Genomic DNA, 17,543 nt, shown 5'->3' with positions numbered 1-17,543 from the left:
ATAAGAAAGTGAAAAGAGGCGGCAAAGAACAGGAGTAAGTTCAGGAGCACAGGTTTTGAGAACAAGTGGAGAAATACCATCAGGAACTGGAGCTTTCTTAGCATCAAGATTTTTCAAAATCCTTCTGACATCCTTTTGACGGAAGACTGCAGGAGGCATTGCATGGAGTGTGTTGGGAATGGTGGGAGGTGTTTTACCAAAATCATTAATACATGAGTTGGAAGAAAAATGGGATGCTAACAGGTCAACTTTATCCTTGGCTGAAGTGACAACAGAACCATCTGGTTTTGACAGAGGTGGGAGCAAAGATGAGCAAAAGTTGTGGCCAATAGCTTTGGCAAGAGACCAGAATGCTCAGCTATCATTAGGGCAATAAGCAAGTTTTCTGCTCTTAGCCTGTTCAAAATATAGTTTCGACTGATTAATAACTGCTTTACAATTGTTGCGAGCTTTGGTTTAGGCAGAAAATGAAACTGAATAATTGGAAATAAGCCAAGTACGATATGCAACGTTCTTCTCTTTAACAACATTAGCACATTTATTGGAAAACCAAGGTTCAGATAAAGGATGAGATTTTAAAGTGGAGTGTGGAATTAAGGATTCTGTTCCTACAAGAATAATTTCACTGACATGATCTGACCAAACATTGACATCAGAAGTTTTGTACAGTAATCCGACCAAGGAAAAGAAGAAAAGAAATCTTGCAGGTCATCCCATTTTGCATTCTTGTAATGCCATATAATACGAGGTTGGGAATAGCCATTAGACAAAGGCTACATTGGAGAAGAGACAATCACCAAGTTGTGATCTGAGGTACCTAAAGGACCACTTAATATGACCGTTTACTTAGAAGGGTTGTTTGTGTGAAAAAGATCAAGCATGTTGGCTGTGTGGTTAGGTTTGTTTGGTATTCTTGTAGGTAAATGAACAGTCTGTGCAAAGTGATTACTAATTGCAAAATTCTCAGTATCTCGAACAGTTGGGTCAGTGTGACTAGAGAATGGAAGCCAGCCGGAGTTGTGAACATTGAAATCACCATGGAAAATTACCGCACTGTTAGGAAAGTTGGACTGCAGAAAGTCAAGTTGCAAAGAGAGGAAGTCAAAGAGCTCCAAGTGATTAGTGGAGTTGGGAGAACGGTAGAGACAACAGATGAATTTGACACAATGAGGTAGAGAGATTTTAAGCCAGAGAAGATCGAAGAGAGGAGATATCAAATTTCAAAGTCTCTGACAGGGAATATCGGAACGGACGTATGCACAAGTACCACCTTCGAGGTGAAAGGAATCATACAGTGAATAATTTGGGCAACTGAGATGAGCAGTAGTTCAATCCTTTGCCAAAGATTTCTCGTAATCTGTCTTCGCCTGCGTAACCTCCTTTGTGACTTGATTACAGCCTAGTTTATACCTGCCATAGGCTTCTGTATCACCTGATACTTTATATGCATCCAATACATTCTTCATCTCAGACACGGGCCTCATTAATTCATCTGACATCCATTTAGGTCTAAATGGATGTAGAACAGTATTTGACATCCATTTAGTATAGTATACCTTGAACAGTATTTCTTAGTTGGAATGAAAAGCCTAGTAGCCTCCAAAATTAAGTCCCTGATGGCCTCCCATTTAGAATTCAACGTTGGTAACATCATCAGTTGATCCTACTGTTCAGAATTTAAAAACTGTCTGAGACACTGCAGTCACCTTTACGAAAGCAAAAGCCCTTCTCTTTAGTCTTGATGGTAGTTACATCTTTAAGTAATTCCACATCAGTACATTGTGATCACTCTCACCCAGTGGTTCCTCTACTTCTGAAAGATCATTCTACAATCTTCTGTTGTTACCTATGTTGTATCATCTCTGCATAGCCAGAGTTGTATCATCTCTGCATGTTTCACATTGTGTTGCTTATGCTTCTGAGTTGTATGGCTGGCCACTTGACAACTACCCAGCTAATCACACTAGCTGACTAGTTCTCATCTCTTGCCATGAGGATGTTCTAAACTTCATTGATACTCTTGGTATTATTCTGCCTGCTGGAGTCTTTGAGTTCCAGTGGGTGAATCCTGTTAAAAATAATAAATAAATAAATAATAAAAATAGTAAAATAAATAAATAAAAAATAATTAAAACATATGAAAAGGAGATAGGTTGATAGGAGGAGAGGAGAGGAGAATTATAGTTAGGATGTGATTAGGGTTGAAATAGAGACGATGTGTGGAATTTGGGCTAGTCAGCAGTCCCATTGCATGTTGTTGTACAATCTTTGCATGCTATATAGCAGCTTCTGCTTAGCAGGCACAATCACAACAGTGAAAGGGAATCACAATGCTAGAGTATTGTGATTCCAATAACACTAGCTGTTTGACTGTCCAAGTGTGCTGTATAATGACCAAGCTGTTGAAGTGATTAGCAGGAGCAGAGGGAAGGTTAGCATTAGCATTAGTAGAGGCATATGTTGCAAGAAAGCAAGCTTATGCAGCTTCAGCCAAAAAAAAAAAAAAAAAAAAAACGACGTTCCCATTTCACCCCTCCGTTCGATCCAAATACCTGTCCAGTTCAGCCTTAAATTTATTTAGGCTATCAACTTCCACAACAAGGGATGGAAGTCTTTTCCACCAACCAACTACCCGCTGGCTAAACACACACTTCCGCACATTTATCCTACAACTGTCTTCCCTCAATTTGAATTTATGCCCTCTCAGGTGATTATTCTGCATTGAGTATGCTCGAACCATTCAGCATTGATCGTGCTCAAACCATTCAGCATTAATCATGCTCGAACCATTCAGCATTGAGCATGCTCAACCAATTCAAGGCTTTATACACCTCAATCAGATCACCTCACAAGTGCCTAGTCTCCAGACACTGTAATTTGCAAAACTTAAGCCTTTCTTCGTAAGAGCAACCCTTTGTTCCATTCACTAATCTTGTTGCCCTTCTCTTACTCGTTCCGACAAATCTACATCCTTCTTAAAATGAGGCCTCCAGACCTGAATACAGTACTCAAGGTTTGGCCTGACCATTGCCTTATACAAGGGGATAATCACCTCCTTATGACTGCTAGAAAAAATCCTGTATATCATTGACAAGACACCATGAGCTACTCTTGAGGACCATCTGCAATGCTCAGAAAATTTCATATCTGCCTGCACAATTACTCCCAGGTCCTTTTCATTCTCTACCACTGTCAGTATAGTACCACAGAGTTGATACGTTACTCTGGGGTTACTGCATCCCATATGCAGTACTTTACATTTCTCAATGTTAAACTTCATTTGCCAACTCTCAACCCATCTGCTCAACTTTTCTAGATCCTGTTGCAACAGCGTACTATCATAAGTGTGCTTAACAACCGTGCTACCCTTTGTATCGCCTGCAAACTTGAATTTTAAGCTTGATATACCATCATCGATATCATTCATAAATACAGAAAACAACTATGGACCCAACACTGAATCGTGAGGGACTCCATTAATAACATTACTCCCCAATGAGCAGTGTCCATTGATTACCACTCTCTGTCTTCTCCAACTCAAACATCCCTTTATCCATAGCAGCAGTTTGCCTCCAATGCTACACTGCTCCAATTTGTTCAGCAGTCTTCCGTGTGCAACAGTATCAAAACCCTTTCTAGGATCCAAATATATGATATCAAAGTTATTCCCTGCATCCAGTTCCTTTGTGACCACATCAAAGTATCCAATCAAATTGGTCAGGCAATACTTCCCTTAACAAAACCATGCTGTCTGTGCTATAACTGAAGTCTTGTCTAGATGATCCTGCAGTGCTTCTTTAACCACATTTGCACATCTCCAGTCTATGGGCACCTCCCCTGAGTCAAAAGAAGCTCTCATAATTATGGCTAAGGGTTTGCTTACTTCCTTTGCTGCCTCCTTTAATATAACTAGGTGGATCCCATCCACCCCTGGTGTCTTTTTTATGTTTATCTTCAACAATTTCTCCTCCACTTACCTCTCAATTATTGCAAAATCATCTAGCTCACTGCCACAGTTTAATTCACCTCTGGCATTTCACTCCCTGAATAACTCCTGATGTGTGAATGTAGATGAAAAATACTCATTTTGTTTGTTAGCCACCTGAGCGGGATCATCAGCAGTTGAACCATCAATATCCAATGGACCAATCTGATTTATCACCTTCGTTCTATAGTTTACATAAGTAAAGAACCCTTTGCTGTTTTTCTTTGCATCCTTTGCCAAAAATTTCTTGTAATCTGCCTTCGCCTGCCTAACTTCCTTTGTGACTTGGTTACAGACCAGCTTATATCTATCATAGGCTTCCATGTCACCCATTAATTTATATGTATCCCATGCATTTTTTTTCTCTGCCATAGGTGTCATTAGTTCATCTGACCTCCATTTAGGCCTAAACCTTGAACAATATTTCTTAGTTGGTATGTAAAGCCTAGTAGCTTCTAAGATAAATTCTTTGAATGCTTCCCATTTTGTATTTGCTGTTGGTAACATCATCAGTTGGTCCCACCGTATGGAATTTAAATACTGGCTCAGACCACCGTAGTCGCCTTTACGAAAGCACAAACCCTTTCCTTTTTCCCTGATGGTAGTTACCCTTTTGTGTAAATCCTACTTCAACACACTGTGATCACTGCCACCTAGTGGTTCCTTTATCTGCAGATTCTTAATGCATGAAGATTCAGTACTGATAATCAAATCAAGAGCATTACTCCCTCTAGTTGCCTCCCGAACATGCTGATGTTGAAAACAATCGTCTAATAAATCCACAAAAGCCTTGCTAGTGTGTGAGTGGCCAAACCACAAATTCCAGTCAATATCTGGGAAATTAAAATCCCCCATTATAAGACTCTCTGATTTACTGGCCCACTCTATTTCCCTGTACCGTTTCTTATTATACTCATCAGAGTCATTAGGCCTATGGTACACTTCTACTCCCAATTTTGATCTCCCAATGCTTATGTCACACCAAACTGACTTTCCACTGTACTGTCCAGCGATGTCGACTGGCTTCACTTCCTTGGATTTTATGTGTTTCTTAACTAATAGCATAATCCCTCCTCCCTTCCTATCCTGTCTATCCTTTCTGTAGACGTTGTACTCCCCAAATTCTAGTTCTGCATTCCTTATATCTGGGTGACACCACGTCTCTGATATCCCAACAATATCCACCTTTGATGCTTAGAGCAATATCTCAAATTCATCAAATTTATTTACCAAACTCCTAGCATTGGTGTACACGCAAGTGTATATGCTCCTGTTTCTATTCTTAGCTACCCTAACACAACCCATGTGTTTACTTGTACCGCAATGACTCCCAGCAGTCTCTGAAATATCCTGCATCTTGTTTTTCAGGCTTCTGCTCATTCCAACTTAAATGAGATCTACATATGCGTTTATTTCCATTTGAAATTATTAATGAATGATCATTATAAATACATCATATTTTGTTGGCAGTGAACCCTAAGTTATTTGGAATGGTGTAAATTTAATTATATCTCATATTGTGACTACCTTTACAACGAGTTGCCATGATATTGCACTACCTCGATTGGCACCTCCGTAGCCAGGTGGGAAGGAGCAGCAGTGTGTAGCACATGCTTCTTGATTAGACCGAGGTTCGAGCCCGTCACCACCACCAAATACGGAGGATGCGGAAAGGACCACCGCATATCCCGGAGCAATATGGCCTTAGTTACTAATGCTCCTAAAAACCAAATAACAACAACAACATTTCGTCTTTAAAATCCTTAGTATTTAATATTATTGGTAGCAAATGATGCAAACTTTTACAGAATCAGCCAAAAAAAAAAAAAAAAACCACATTTCACGTATCCATCCCCTTCAATAGTTTGCCTATTACTTCCTTGAATTTATTCAAGCTGTCCACTTCCACAACGTCAGATGGAAGTGATGGAAGTTTGTTCTAGCAATGAACCACCTCTTGGCTAAAGACAAATTTCCTTCCTCAATTTGAATTTATAATTTATGCACTCCTCATGTGTATAGTCTCAGCAAGAGGTGCCTAGTCTCCAGGTGCTGCAGAACTGAAGCCTTTCTTGGTAAGAGCATGCCTTTGTTCCTCTCACCAATTTTATTACCCTTCTCTGCACTCATTCCAGCAGCTCTACATCCTTCCTAAAATGAGTCTTCCAGAACTGTATGTAGTACTCAAGATGTGACCTGACCATTGTCATAAAATGGGATCACCTCCTCATCCCTGCTAGCAAAATTCCTATATATCATTGACAAAATATCCCAGCTGTCCTGGCAGCCTGTCTGTATTGCTCAGAAAACTTCATATCTGACTGCACAATTACACTGAAGGTCTTTTTCATTTCCACTACCCTCAATGTAGTACCACAGGGATTGGTATGTTACTCTGGATTTACTGCTATCTTCGTTATCAATGTTAAACTTCAATTGCCATTTCTCAGCCCATCTGCCTAACTTTTCTAGATCCTGTTGCAGCAGCATACTGTTATTAACCACCCTTTACATCATCTGCAAATTTGAATAGTAATCCTGATATGCCTTCATCTGTTATTGCTCTGCAGCAGACTCTGTCCTTCTGCTGGCTTAACCATTCTTGGAACCTTGGTTGCTGGCTATCTCTGTTGGTTTGGGCTAACTGACTTTCTTGCCCTGACTGCGGTTGGTCCAGTGTTACTTATAAACTGTCTGTTGCTAAGTTACAGCTCTGCAGAACTTAATATATGCTTGTGCATTGCTCCCTAATTACTGTCTGTTGGTTTCTCACAGCCGTTGTTGCTCTAACTCATGTAACTATATTGTGCTGTACAGTGTTACACTTTTGATGGCTCCAGGAAATCACTGTTAATAAAGGTGCCGGTACGCCATACCATTGCATACCATCCCAAAAAAAGCACTGGGTAGAAGTAACCCCAGAGAAACGTACCAACTGTGGTACTACACTTAAGGAGGTACAAAATGAAAAAGACCTGGGAGTAATTGTGCAGTCAGATATGAAGTTTTCTGTGCAATACAGACAGGCTGCCAGGGCAGATCAGTGATATACATGGGGTGTTGTCAGTGATATACAGGAATTTTGTTAGCAGGGAAAAGGAGGTGATTGTCCCTCTGTATAAGGCAATGGTCAGGCCACACCTTGAGTACTGCGTGCAGGTCTGGAGGCCCCATTTTAGGAAGGATGTAGGTTTGCTTGAACATGTACAGAGAAGGGCAACAAGATTGGTGAGAGGAATGAAGGGATCCTCTTACCAAGAGAGGCTTAAGTTCTGCAAATTGCAGCAACTGGAGACTAGGTACCTGCGAGGTGATCTGATTGAGGTGTATAAGGCCTTGAATGGGTTGAGCACGCTGAATTCTGATGGGATTCTTCCACTTGTTCAGATTACAAACCTAAGGGGGCATAAATTGAAATTGAGGAAGAACAAATGTAGAATAGATGTGCTGAAATTTGCCTTTAGCCAGTGAGTGGTTAATTGCTGGAAGAAACTTCCATGTGTCGTTGTGGAAGTTGATAGGTTAAATAAATTCAAGGATAAACTGGACAGATATTTAGAGGGGATTGTTTTGTAATTTTTTTTTTTTTTTTTTCGTCTGATGCTGCATGAGCTCATACGCTTGCTTTCTTGCATCACATGCCACTACTACAACTACTACTACATCCATTTAGGTCTAAGCCTTGAACTGTATTGCTTAGTTGGTATGAGAGCTTAGTAGCTTCTATGATTATTTCTCTGAATGCTTTTCATTTAGAATTTGTTGTTGGTAACATCATTAGTTGTTCTCACTGTACAAAATTTAAAAAATGTCTGATATCCCTGTAGTCTCCTTTATGAAAGCAAAAAAATCTTCTCTTTGCCCTTGTTGGTGGTTACATCTTTAAGTAAATCACACATCAATATGCCGTGATCACTGCCTCGTAGTAGTTATTTTATTTTCAGATTCTTCATGCATGAAGAATTACTGCTGATAATCAGATCAAAACTCTTCCTGTTGTGTGAGTGACCAACACCCAAAATGTTAAAATTATCTATTATCAGACATTCTGATTTACTGGCCCCCTCTATTTCTCTGTATAGTTGTTTGTTATACTCATTACAGTCATTAGGCCTGTAGCACTACTCTTCTAGTCTCATTTTTGTTTTTCCAATGCTTATGTCACACCAAACTGGTTGCACTGGCTACACATGTAAACTGGATGTACTATTAGATTTAGTATGCTTCTCATCCAGGAACATGACCTTATCCCACTTCTGTCCTGGCTGCCCTTTCTGTACTCCCACTTTTGTCCTGGCTGTCCTTTCTGTATTAACCCGTATTCAAATTCTGCATCCTTTATGTCTGAGTAACACCATATCTCCGATATCCCTATGTCTGCATTTGATGGCTTCATCAATACTTCAAATTCATCAAAATTATTTACTGTGCTCCTAGCATTAGTGTATATGCAAGTTACCCTAACACAGCCTATGTATTCACCTGTTCCATGATGACCCACAGGAGCACCTGAAATTCCCAGAATGCATTGCCTTAGATTTTGTGCTTCTTAACTAAGAACATAACCCCTGCCTCCTGTTCTGTCACCTAACATGATTACTGTAATAAAATGTTTCTGATAAATTGGAATGTGGCCATCCAGAGGGAATGCTGTGTGTGTGTGTGTGTGTGTGTGTGTGTGTGTGTGTGTGTGTGTGTGTGTGTGTGTGTGTGTGTTTGTGGGTTTGGGTTGAGAAGACATATTTCAGCAGGAAAAGTTCTGTGATAGGTGATAAGGAAACCAGAATGAGAATTGGAAAAGAAATAAAAAAAACTGGTGTCAATTATGCCGAGCAGAAGTAAACAATAAACCTCCTGAATTAAACATAAACTACAGATATTGGCATTTAACTTCAGGCAAATCAAGCCATAAAATTATTATGGCTAGACTTCATATTGGCCACTCTCATTTAACACACCTGAAAAAAAATAAGAGATACACATCATGGTATGTAATTAACATAAATTTATAGTTTGAAACCCAAACAATTGCAAATAGACATTTTAAACAAAACCCTATGCTCTTATCTCTTCTTCAAGGTCTTTCGTTGTTATTTGTTTGGTTTGTGCCTCCCCACCCCAACTTCAATGGTGTTCACAGTTAAGAATCTCAAAGAAAAGATTGGTATGTTTGGTTTTGTTTAAAGTGTCCATTTGCGATTGCGATTGTTTAGGTTTTGAAATTTATTATATTTATGCTAATTAACATGCAGTGAAGTGTTCCTTGTATTTTATTTATGGCACCTACCCAATTCAGTTATGCTCTTCAGTTCTCATATCAGAAGTTTTATTGACTATTGCCAACATTCTAACATCTGATAAGGTATCCTTATATTTGTAAATTCCTTCATTGTTCCAAAATAAATACATTAATTACACATAAATATAAATATATAGAGCAAAATAATATAGGACACCATAATATCAGGATTTAAAATAATGAATATATTCATTCTCTTTGTGCATTAAGACTAAATGCAAAATCATGATGCATTTACTTTTACAACACTGACAGACACAGCCAAGGCATTTCTTAATATTATTTCTAACAGCATTGTTATGTCTAAGATAAATTTCATAAAACAACTTTAAACCAATCAAAAAGGGGGGGGGAAATTGATCAGATTTTCCAGTTTTACAAAATATGTTCACGGACACTGGATTATTCAATAATTGATTAGGACATGCTGTTCAATTAATTGCCAGACATTAATGAAAATATCAATAACAATTTTATTGACTCTAGTACGTCTTAACTTTTATAGGAGGTGCCTCTGAGATTGATATAAGTAATAACCACACTTTAATAGTAGCATAAGTTACACTAATAAATATACATACGCTACCCATATACTTTTCTAACCTAGAAGCTGCTATGTAGCTATAATTAAAATTGGCAGAAAGTCATGTCTGGGGGGGGGGGATGACTGGATCTATGCATCCATTAGCACCTCAAATTCAGCCGAAGCAAGAGTTTAAATAAGAACATCTAATATGTTATTTAAATTTCCCCCATTTTGTATGAAGTATTTCATCTGTGCAAACTGAGTCATACAGATTTGTATTCTTTGATTGAATAATCTTCTGTGGAGTGGAATTTTATTGCCCCCCCCCTCCCCGTGAATAAATGGGATGAGTGTAGCAGGTTAAAAGATTGGCTCTGGAAATGGTTTATGAGCTTATCATAAAAGATACTGTGAAATAAAGGACTTGAACTAATACTTACATTGTTTTGAAGATTATACCTTAAACTGGATCTAACATGATTAAATAAAAAATGGCATACAAGTCAACAAATAATATTATATTACACATTATGACAGTGATGGCTATTAAGCAGTGAAGTGAACTGATGGAAAAGTATGAGCCTTTCATTTATGCACCACCAAGTGAAACTTTGTTTTTGTCTAATATGTTGGAGCTTTTAAATCTCTTACACATAATTGAAAATTATGCAAATTTTGAAGAGCTGTTCCACTCCAAATATATAATCAGCTGCAGCAATCGTATAAAAATTTTTTTCTAAAAATATCATGAATATATACACAATTTTGCTTGGTACCAAGGAGGCCCTTATGCCAGAAACACCCAAAACAACAACAAAAACTTATTATAACGTGAAGCTGTACATTTTTCTATGTTACAACTGATTATACATTTGAATGCATTTTGAATGCTACAGTTGATTATTCATATGAATGCATTTTGAATGTTACAGCTGATTATACATTTAGTATTTTTTAAATTCCTTTAATGTTTTAGTAATATTTTATTCTTCTTCTGTTTTTGTGCTTTATATCATTTTTTATATATATATATTTTTTACATCTAGACATTAATGAGTGTTCTAAAACACCTGATGTGTGTGTTAATGGAAAATGTGAGAATACAGAAGGGAGCTTCAGATGTGTTTGTGTTGATGGATTTAGAATTGGTCCTGGAGGAAGAAGCTGTTTGGGTAAGTCACTTGGTAGAATTTTTCTAAGTGTATATATATTAAAGATAATTGTAATGGTTAAAATTATAAAGGATCAAATTTATATGCTATGTTTCTGACTTGTTTTAAATTGGAGAGAGCTGTCAACACTGAAAAAATTGAAGAATTGGTAGAATGAGGATGAAGGCTCTCTTCACATAATGTAACTCTTGTATTTCAGATGCTTAAAAAGGACTGTAACCACACAGAGTACGGTAATTATTTGTTAAATAATACTACGTACAAGTTAGTGCAAACGCATCATATTAGTACACAGTTAAACTCTGAATTAGCAAATTTTTGCAAAGGTGGCATCGTTTAAGTTATATCTCATATTGTGAATACCTTCACAAGGAGTTGCCATGATATTGCACTACTTTGAATAAGTAACGGTTCACCAAAGGAGAAGACTGTTGTTACTTATTCTCAGCGGATACCACCATCTAGACGCACCATTTCAGGGCTATTTGGTCCTTCTACGGTGGGTGGGTAGGTATCCTACTTGGGTACCTACACTTACCGTCTGGGTGGTGGTATCTGCTGAGAATAAGTAACTACAGTCTTTTCCTTTGGTGAAGCATTACTTATTTGAAATAGTGCAATATCATGGTAACACATTGTGAAGGTATTCACAATATGTGATTATAACTTAAACGATGCCGCCTTTGCAAAAATTTGCTAATTCCGAGTTTGGCTGTGTACTAATATGATGCATTTGCACTAACTTGTATGTAGTCTAATTCTCTTGCAGCCTGAGGCATAAGCCCTTAATGCATCTTTGTTAGGCGCCTCTGTAACCAGGTGGGCAGGAGCAGCAGTGTGTAGCACACACTTCTTGATTAGACCGGGGTTCGAACCCGTGACCACCAAATACGGAGGATGGAAAGGTCAGGGAATGACCACCGCATATCCCCAGAGCAATATGGCCTTAGTTGCTAATGCTCCTAAAAACAAAATAACAACAACAACAGCATCTTTGTTAAATAATATTAAAAAAATATCAACAGAAGACATACATTTTTATGTTGATGCAAAAAAAAAAAATTGAAAATATATTTTTATTTTAAAATACTGTACAGAATTTCCCTTCACAACATTACAGGAAGTGCAAGTGTGAAACTCACTACAGTATTCTGCCCCTATTCAAATCACTGTATCCACTGCACACTGGCAATCATTGATCAGATGGAAAGTTTCAAGATAGTTTAAGAGTTGGTGCTTAATGGAATTCTCCATTACTTTGGAAAGAATAGAGGTAAGTGCAACAGGAAGTAGAGATTTATCACCCATTTTAGGAAGTGGCTGGATATTAGAAAATTTCCAATCACCACTAGAATAAGAAAGGTGACATAGAAGACGTTTTCCAATAGGAAAAGACTTCTACTGCAACTCTGTAGAAGTCATTTTCTTATCGGGTTAAAACAGCGGGAAGGGGGATAAACACCCTAAGACGAGGCAGTCTGGAGGATGTACCCATAAGTAAATTTCAGCCCACTCGTGAACTCTGATAATCTGCTTTTAATAATAAGAAAAAACTAATCAATACAATACATTGTTATCAACTGCCACTACCAATAACATGCACCATCTATTTACCGAGAATGCAGGGAGAAGCTGCAGTGGGAGAAGCTTTCCCGTAGCTCTCGCATTGGCTTTCTTTACCTTAGCCATCATTTCTATTCATGTCATCACAGGAAATGAGTTTTCACTCATTTCTTGTCTTATGTCTTTTCAAGCTTCATAAGACATAATTTGATTTTGATTTTATCCAGTACAGGAATCACTGAAAGTGATATGTGCTTCTTATTGGCACTGTAGATTTCTCAATTCTTCATTACACAGGAAGCTATCTCTTGTAATCCTCTGGATGCATGCATCCCAAATGTATTGCCAAACATTGCTAGCAGGGATAAGGAGGCAATTATCCAATTGTATAAGGCAATGGTTAGGTTAAGGGCGCCTCCGTAGCCAGGTGGGAAGGAGCAGCAGTGCGTAGCACATGCTTCTTGATTAGACCGGGGTTCGAGCCCGTCACCACCAAATACGGAGTATGCGGAAAGGTCAAGGAATGACCACCGCATATCCCGGAGCAATATGGCCTTAGTTGCTAATGCTCCTAAAAACCAAATAACAAACAACAAACAACAATGGTTAGGTTATATTTTGAGTACTGCCTACAGGTCTGGAAACCTCATTTTAGGAAGCATGAGATCTGTTCGAATGGGTGCAGAGGATAGATTGGTGAGGGAAGCAAAAGGTTGCTCTTACCAGAAAAGGCTTCAATTTTGCAATTTGCAGTATCTGGAGCCTTATGCACACCTTCAGGAGATTTTGATTTAAGTGTTTAAGGCCAAAAAAAATGACTAAAAAATGAATAGCAAATGCTTAAAAAACGGTACTCACCTTGTATAAATCTGCAATAAATTTATTGGTAGATGGTGGCTAAATTTAGGTTGGAAGAAGCATTAAAAAGAACTAAGGCGGAGAATGGGGTGAAAATATTTTAAACAGATTTTAAAATGAGTGCAAGGAAGTAGAAGTACAGATCTCCAATCCTTGGTTGTCATAAAAAGGTTAAAGGATGCAAATGAAAAAAATGAAAAAAAAGAGAAGACCAGTGGTGCCAATAGTCATTACGAGGGATTTTCATTGAATAAACCGTCATCAGTTGGCAAATGGGAGAGAAGTAAGCACGTGTTGTATTTAAAGTTTATCTATACTCTTGTGATGCTCTTTTTGACACGTGGGAACTTTAGCTGCAAGAGGTTCCAAGCCGGTGAGAGGTTGAAGGAAAGTTTAGCGTTAATAATGTTGAGATCGGAATGGTGTCGGTACCATTCGATGGTGAGGGCTTCATATTGAAGAATTCTGTAGCTTGATCTAAGTTTAATAATAGTGATGGCAGAGTCAACAAGGGGGGTGTGGTTGTGGGTTTGAGCATGGGTTGTTAACTCAGTGCAGGATCGACTTGTCCTGAAACTGTTGAAGTGGTAGTATGCGCGGGTATTGGAAGTTGTGGAGGAACCGAATTTGGTGGTAGTGCTGCCAATGTAACAGGTGTCGCAGTTTGGTTGGCATTTTATGAGATATATTATATTATTGAGATCATTGATGGGATATTTGTGTGTATCTTTATAAGAATTAAATAGGGAACCTAGTTTATTGTAAGTAGAGAAGGTGAGGGAGATGTTGGTATCTTTGAATGTATGTCGGAATTGTGCTGCAAGTTCACTATGGTAAGGGAGAACTATGTGAGTATTTGTTTTGTTACTGTGTCTGGTGGGGTTATGAATACTGTTTTTAACAGTGGATATTGTGTGTTGGATGAGTTGAGGGGGGGTAGCTTTAGGCTATGAATTTATCAGTAAGGTATTGATGTTCATTGTGGTAAGGGAGAACTGTGTGAGTATTTGTCTTGTTACTGTGTCTGGTGGGGTTATGAATACTGTTTTTAATGGTGGATATTGTGTGTTGGATGAGTTGAGGAGAGTAGCTCCTGGCTATGAATTTATCAGTAAGGTATTGAAGTTCATTGTGTAGATCATTTTGTGAAGAGCTGAATTTGATATCGTTATAGAATTGGTTGTATAGGATGGCTTTTTTGGTACTAAGGGGATGATGTGAAGTGAAATGTAGATATTTACTGGTGTGCGTATTTTTTCTGAAAATCTTGGTATTTAAATTTGTGTCTGTTGTATAAATAGTGAGATTAAGAAAATTAATCTGGTTGTCCGTTGCGATTTCGAGGGTAAGGTTTAGCGTGTCATGTATTGTATTGAATTTTAAAAAAAAGATTGTCTATGGTTGTTCTGTTCCCTATTATTATTATATAATTGGCGTAGCGTATGTATAATTTAATTTCAGAAGGGAAAGGTTGTAAAATTTGGTTTTCAATAGTGGCGAAATAAATTTCAGAAAGGGGGACAGAAATGCCTAAACCCATTGGTAAACCGAATGTTTGTCGATAAATTTTATTATAAAATCTAAAATATCTAGCGTCTAGTAAAAGAGTGGTAAGTTCGAGGATGTTGTCAACTGAAAGAGAGGTACGTTTTGTTAAAGTGTCATCAGCTGTTAGAAGTACGCGTAATGCTTGTAGGGTGAAAGGAATATGCACATTAGTGTATAGGGATATGATGTCAAAAGAAGCTAATACGTCTTCGTTGGATATGGTGGTGTTGCTGATTTTTTGGAATGCTTGGTTGGTATTATTAATTTTGAATGTAGAGAATCGAGTGAGTGGGGATATAATTTTGACAAGGAAGGTGGATAAATTAGCAAAAGCTGATCTACTAAAAGAAACGATAAGTCTTAGTGGGTGGCCAGGTTTGTGTAACTTGGTTATTCCGAACATGTGGGGCAGAATGTTGTTGCGAATACCTATCTGTTGTAATGTAAAGAGGTTGATTTCTTTGTTCTGTCTGAGTTTTCTGAGAATTGTGTCAAGTTTATTTTTAAGTTTTGTAAATGTTGTGGTTGCTGTCATTTGTATATGTATCTTGGTTGGCTAAAATTAATTCCATTTTTTTCTGTGTAGGTGTTCTTGTCCAGGATAACGATTGTGTCTCTTTTTTCAGCTTTTTGGATGATGATATTTGGGGTTTTGCTTAGTCTTTGTAAATCTGAGAGTTGTTGTATTTTTTATGTTAGGGAGAGATGTGAGTTTAGAATTTATTATCCTGTTAGACTGGTGTATAAGTCGCCACTTATCGGGATGTTGATCGAGTTTAGACTGGAGTTCGATTATACAATCTTTTATTGGATAGTGTTGTTCTTTAATGGCAAAATTGAAGCCAAATCCTAGGCCGGAGAGTTTGGAAGGGGTGAAGGAAATTATAGATTACTATAATTTCACTATTGTGTTTAAGGCCTTGAATGGATTCAGATGTTTCAATGCTCAATGCTCATGAAGTCTTTCCTCTTGTTCAGACTACACACTAATAGAACAAACTCCTGTCTGGTGTTGCAGAGGTGAGTAGTTAGAATAAGTTCAAGGAAGAATCAGACATCAGAGGGAATGAACAGGTAAAATGGAAAGTATTGGCTTTTTTTTTTTTTTGGATGGTGTTTTATAAGCTTGCTTTCTTGTATCATTTGCGACTACTGCTACTACTACTAATAATAATAATAAAGGGGTGCGATGGCCCAGTGGTTAAGACACTAGACTACCAGCGTGATGGACCCAGTTTCGAATCCTGCATTGATGGAAGTGAACACAGCTCTATTACACTTGGAGACCGATGTAATAATAATATTAAACGATTTAAAAAAAAAAAACATCACAAAAGTTACCCCATTGGACTTATCTTCCCCAAGGTCGGAGTGACAGCTGCGGCAGATAGTAGTGCCATCTGGTGTAATTTGCAAGAACTAACTAAATAAATAAATAAAATAAATAAACCACTGGACATAAGCCGAAGCTAAACAAGTCCACCTCCATAGATGGATGATGTCATAGATAAATATTATTCATACTGCATTGAGTGTGGTGCAGAATAAAGTCACTCGCGTTCAGGCCTTAGGCAGAGGGGTCGGTTTGAAAAGTTGGAGACAGTCTCCTGAGCAAGACACTGGAGCAAGTGGTGCTGTCCCCCGTAAAGCTACCACAAGAGAAGGGCAAGACCATTCAGCCCCACCAACTGGAAGAGTTTCCTCTGCAACTCGCTAGTGACTACCCAAAAATGAAGAAATTACCAGCGCATGAAGTGGAGCATTGAAATGAATACATATATCATGCGAGCATACTATGAAATAACCAGGCTAGAGACCGATATGACGATGTACAGATCGCGACTACATACCAAGTGGTTGGAACGATACCCAGATATTCAGGTCACCGAACAGCGATTAGCAGACCAAAAACGACCATCGTCACAAAGAACCTAATAGCTCCTGCCATCTTAGAAAAAATCAAGCATGATGCCAGCGATCTACAAAGTACAAAGAATATGGTCAATATGGAACCAGAGGAGGAACAGCAAGAAGAAATACAAGCCAGAGTAGCTGAAGTGGAAAGAGACGAAGTCATTCTATCCAGAATAGAATACGAGTGGAAGAAGGCCCTAACAGAATTCGAAGGAATGGACCCCACAAGAACCCACTTGATACCTAAGCAGAGGTCAAATGAATCCTGTGGAGAGTAACAGACCACCTCAATTGACAAATAATGCCACATTACCTTGACAACAATGATGCAATGCTGGAGGCTATCCAGCCGTATACTGTGCTGCAATAGCAGCCACTAGGATTAATGGAAAAGAAACGAAAGACCAGCAGGAGAACCAAAAACATAAGGAACTGCCAGCTTGGGAAAGAAGACTTCAGCAGAAGAATTAAGAATCAAGATAGGCCAGTTGACCCAGTACCAACAGGGTAATAGAAGTAAGAAATTGATTGGAAAGGTGAAGAGCATCCTCAAGAGAGACAGCATCTACAGCAAACATGAGACCAGAAATCAGAGAATAGGAGAATACTTGGACACACCGAACCAGAACCTCCTCGCACTCATCAAGAGACTGCACCAATACAAAGAGAGCTCACACA

At 38.3% G+C, this 17,543-nt stretch overlaps 1 protein-coding gene across 3 annotated transcripts in view; it reads left to right on the top strand.

Annotated features, from left to right (window-relative positions):
• LOC150080668 (fibrillin-2-like) overlaps window positions 1–17,543 on the top strand; it is a 1,460,049-nt gene that overhangs the window by 368,002 nt on the left and 1,074,504 nt on the right. For all 3 annotated transcript variants that reach the window (XM_090381969.1, XM_090381968.1, XM_090381967.1), the window contains exon 14: window positions 10,857–10,982. In XM_090381969.1, coding sequence (XP_090238095.1) covers window positions 10,857–10,982 — 126 coding nt within the window. The remainder of the gene's footprint in view (window positions 1–10,856; window positions 10,983–17,543) is intronic.

This window comes from Mastigoproctus giganteus, chromosome 9, assembly GCF_048544385.1.
Source record: "Mastigoproctus giganteus isolate SK-2022 chromosome 9, ASM4854438v1, whole genome shotgun sequence".
NCBI classification, from domain to species: Eukaryota; Metazoa; Arthropoda; class Arachnida; order Uropygi; family Thelyphonidae; genus Mastigoproctus; species Mastigoproctus giganteus.
This window is presented reverse-complemented; position numbering and strand designations above follow the sequence as displayed.